General features: G+C 63.2%; 1 protein-coding gene across 1 annotated transcript in view; it reads left to right on the top strand.

The window, feature by feature from the left end:
• The first annotated feature begins 1,563 nt into the window (after positions 1–1,563).
• Positions 1,564–2,013, top strand: part of PMVK (phosphomevalonate kinase) — a 3,949-nt gene continuing 3,499 nt past the window's right edge. Inside the window, exon 1 of the mRNA XM_014461135.2 lies at positions 1,564–1,908. Coding sequence (XP_014316621.1) covers positions 1,814–1,908 — 95 coding nt within the window. The 5' untranslated portion in view covers positions 1,564–1,813. The remainder of the gene's footprint in view (positions 1,909–2,013) is intronic.

The following is a 2,013-nucleotide window of genomic DNA, read 5'->3' on the forward strand; positions in this document are numbered from 1 at the left end:
TCTGGGGGCACTTCTCCCCAGCACGGGCTTCCTTAGGCACTGTCTTCTGGACGCTCCGTCTGGCAAGGGTGTAAGGCATCTCTGGTTTCTGATCTCAGTCCCCAAGCACCTGGCCGCTCCCTTCCTGGGCTGTCTCTATCCCATCCTGCTGCCCCCTGCTTTCCTGTCTCACCCCAACCTTCAGACCAGCGGTTCTACCCCCCAGATGGCGCCTCACATCTGTGCAGCCCTGTACAGCTTACAAAGGCTTCCCACACATCTACTTGATGTTCTCGTTGGGCGTGGAAGGAAGGAGAGCAGATGTACAATGTGAAGAGTTTCCTGGGCTCGGGGTGCCCTGGGAAGGAAGCCCTGCTCCAGGCAGCATTTGAGCAGGTGACCTTGCAGGGTGAATGGCCTGGAGGAGACAAGGCCCAGGGTGTGTCCGTGGGAGCTGGTGTCTGAGAAGGAGGGCAGGAAAGGCCTTTGGACATCCGAGGCCAAGGCACTGAGCGGTCAGAGTGCTGGATGGGCTGACCGTTCGGGGAGTGAAGTCACTGAAGGGATGGCAGGAGCTGGTGGAGAGACCAGGAGCCGGCGGCCACATCTCATTGCATGAGGATAAGGCTCAGGATTGGTGCTGTCACATTGAGGAGGGGAAAGGGTAGGTCCGCCAGGGGGGATGAGCCAGTTTCCCCAGAGGCCAGAGTGATGGTCTGGGAGCAGAACCGGGGAGGGAGAGAGGCCACAGACAGAGTCTGTGCTGAGCTCGGAGGCTGGGGGAAGGGGGGGCCGTGAGGTTCAGTGGAGTGGGGAGCAGTGGGGAACTTGGGAAGAGGCTGGATGTTTCTGATCACCGTGTGGGAGTTCCAGGGAGCTCTGCTCAGCGGAAGAGGAAGGGCAGGGCTGTGGTTTGGCTCAGGTTGGGGAACAGACTCTGGAAGGGAGTTCGAGTCGGTCCTCGTGGAGACGCAGGGAAGAGGAGTGCGAGTGAAATCTGGGGAAGTGCCCTGACCAGGAACTGAACCTGCCGTCTGAACGGCCAGGGGCGGCGTCCAGGCCCCTGTAACCTCTGCTCTTGGTGTCACCACGTCATTCCACCCGCCCTCGCTTCCCAACACCTTTGGAGCGGAGGCGGAGGCTAGACAAGCGACGTGAGCTTCTTCGCTGGGCTAAAAGGGCCCAACTGCCAAGGCCTCTCCAGTTTAAAAAAACCGGTTTAACAATAAAGTAGCGTGTGTGCAGTTAAGCCCCTCCCCCGGAATGACGCCATCGGGCCACCCTCTGACGTCATCGCCTCGGTTCAGAGAAAGACCCAGTTGCACCGCGGGGGCCGTGTAGACGCGCGTCCGCACATGCACTGTAACGCGCACACGCAGAGGCGGTTTGGGAAGCTGCTCCCAGCGAGCACGCTCGCTCTTTGCCGGCAATACTCGCAGGGCTGCAGGAAGGGAGGGTGAGGTTCGCGTCGGGACCTGTTAAGACGCCGCCCCCCCCCAAGAGGAAAATGGTCGCACCCAGTCCCCGCCCCCGCCCGTCAGCTCAGGAGGCGGGGCCGGGCTGTCCTAAGTGAGCGGGGAGGGGGGCGTCTGCCGCGGGGAGGCCGCCCCGGGATCAGCCTTCTTGGCCTCCACATTGAACTTCTTCGACGTTAATTAAAACGCACGGAAGTGCAGGTGCGGGCGGCCGGGCCCCTGCACGGCTGCGGGGAGGACGCGCGGAGCCCTCCCTGCGGCCGCTCCACCCGGTGGCCGCCTCCGTTCAAGCGCCCGTGGCCCAATTTAAGGGTTGGGAGTCGTGCCATTTTTAGGGATCGCCCAAGTGTGGGGGCCCCATGGCCCCGCGGGGAGGAGCCCCCCGGCTGGTGCTGCTGTTCAGCGGGAAGAGGAAATCCGGGAAGGACTTCGTGACCGAGGCGCTGCAGAGCAGGTGGGGGGGGCGGGGGAGGAGGGTGGGACACCCCCGCGCCAGTGACGCGGGGTGCGCTGGCGTGGCGTGAGCTTTGGAGTAGGGGTCCTCCGGGTACAGGAGGGA

Source organism: Myotis lucifugus, unplaced genomic scaffold, assembly GCF_000147115.1.
Source record: "Myotis lucifugus unplaced genomic scaffold, Myoluc2.0 scaffold_151, whole genome shotgun sequence".
In the NCBI taxonomy this organism is placed as follows: domain Eukaryota; kingdom Metazoa; phylum Chordata; class Mammalia; order Chiroptera; family Vespertilionidae; genus Myotis; species Myotis lucifugus.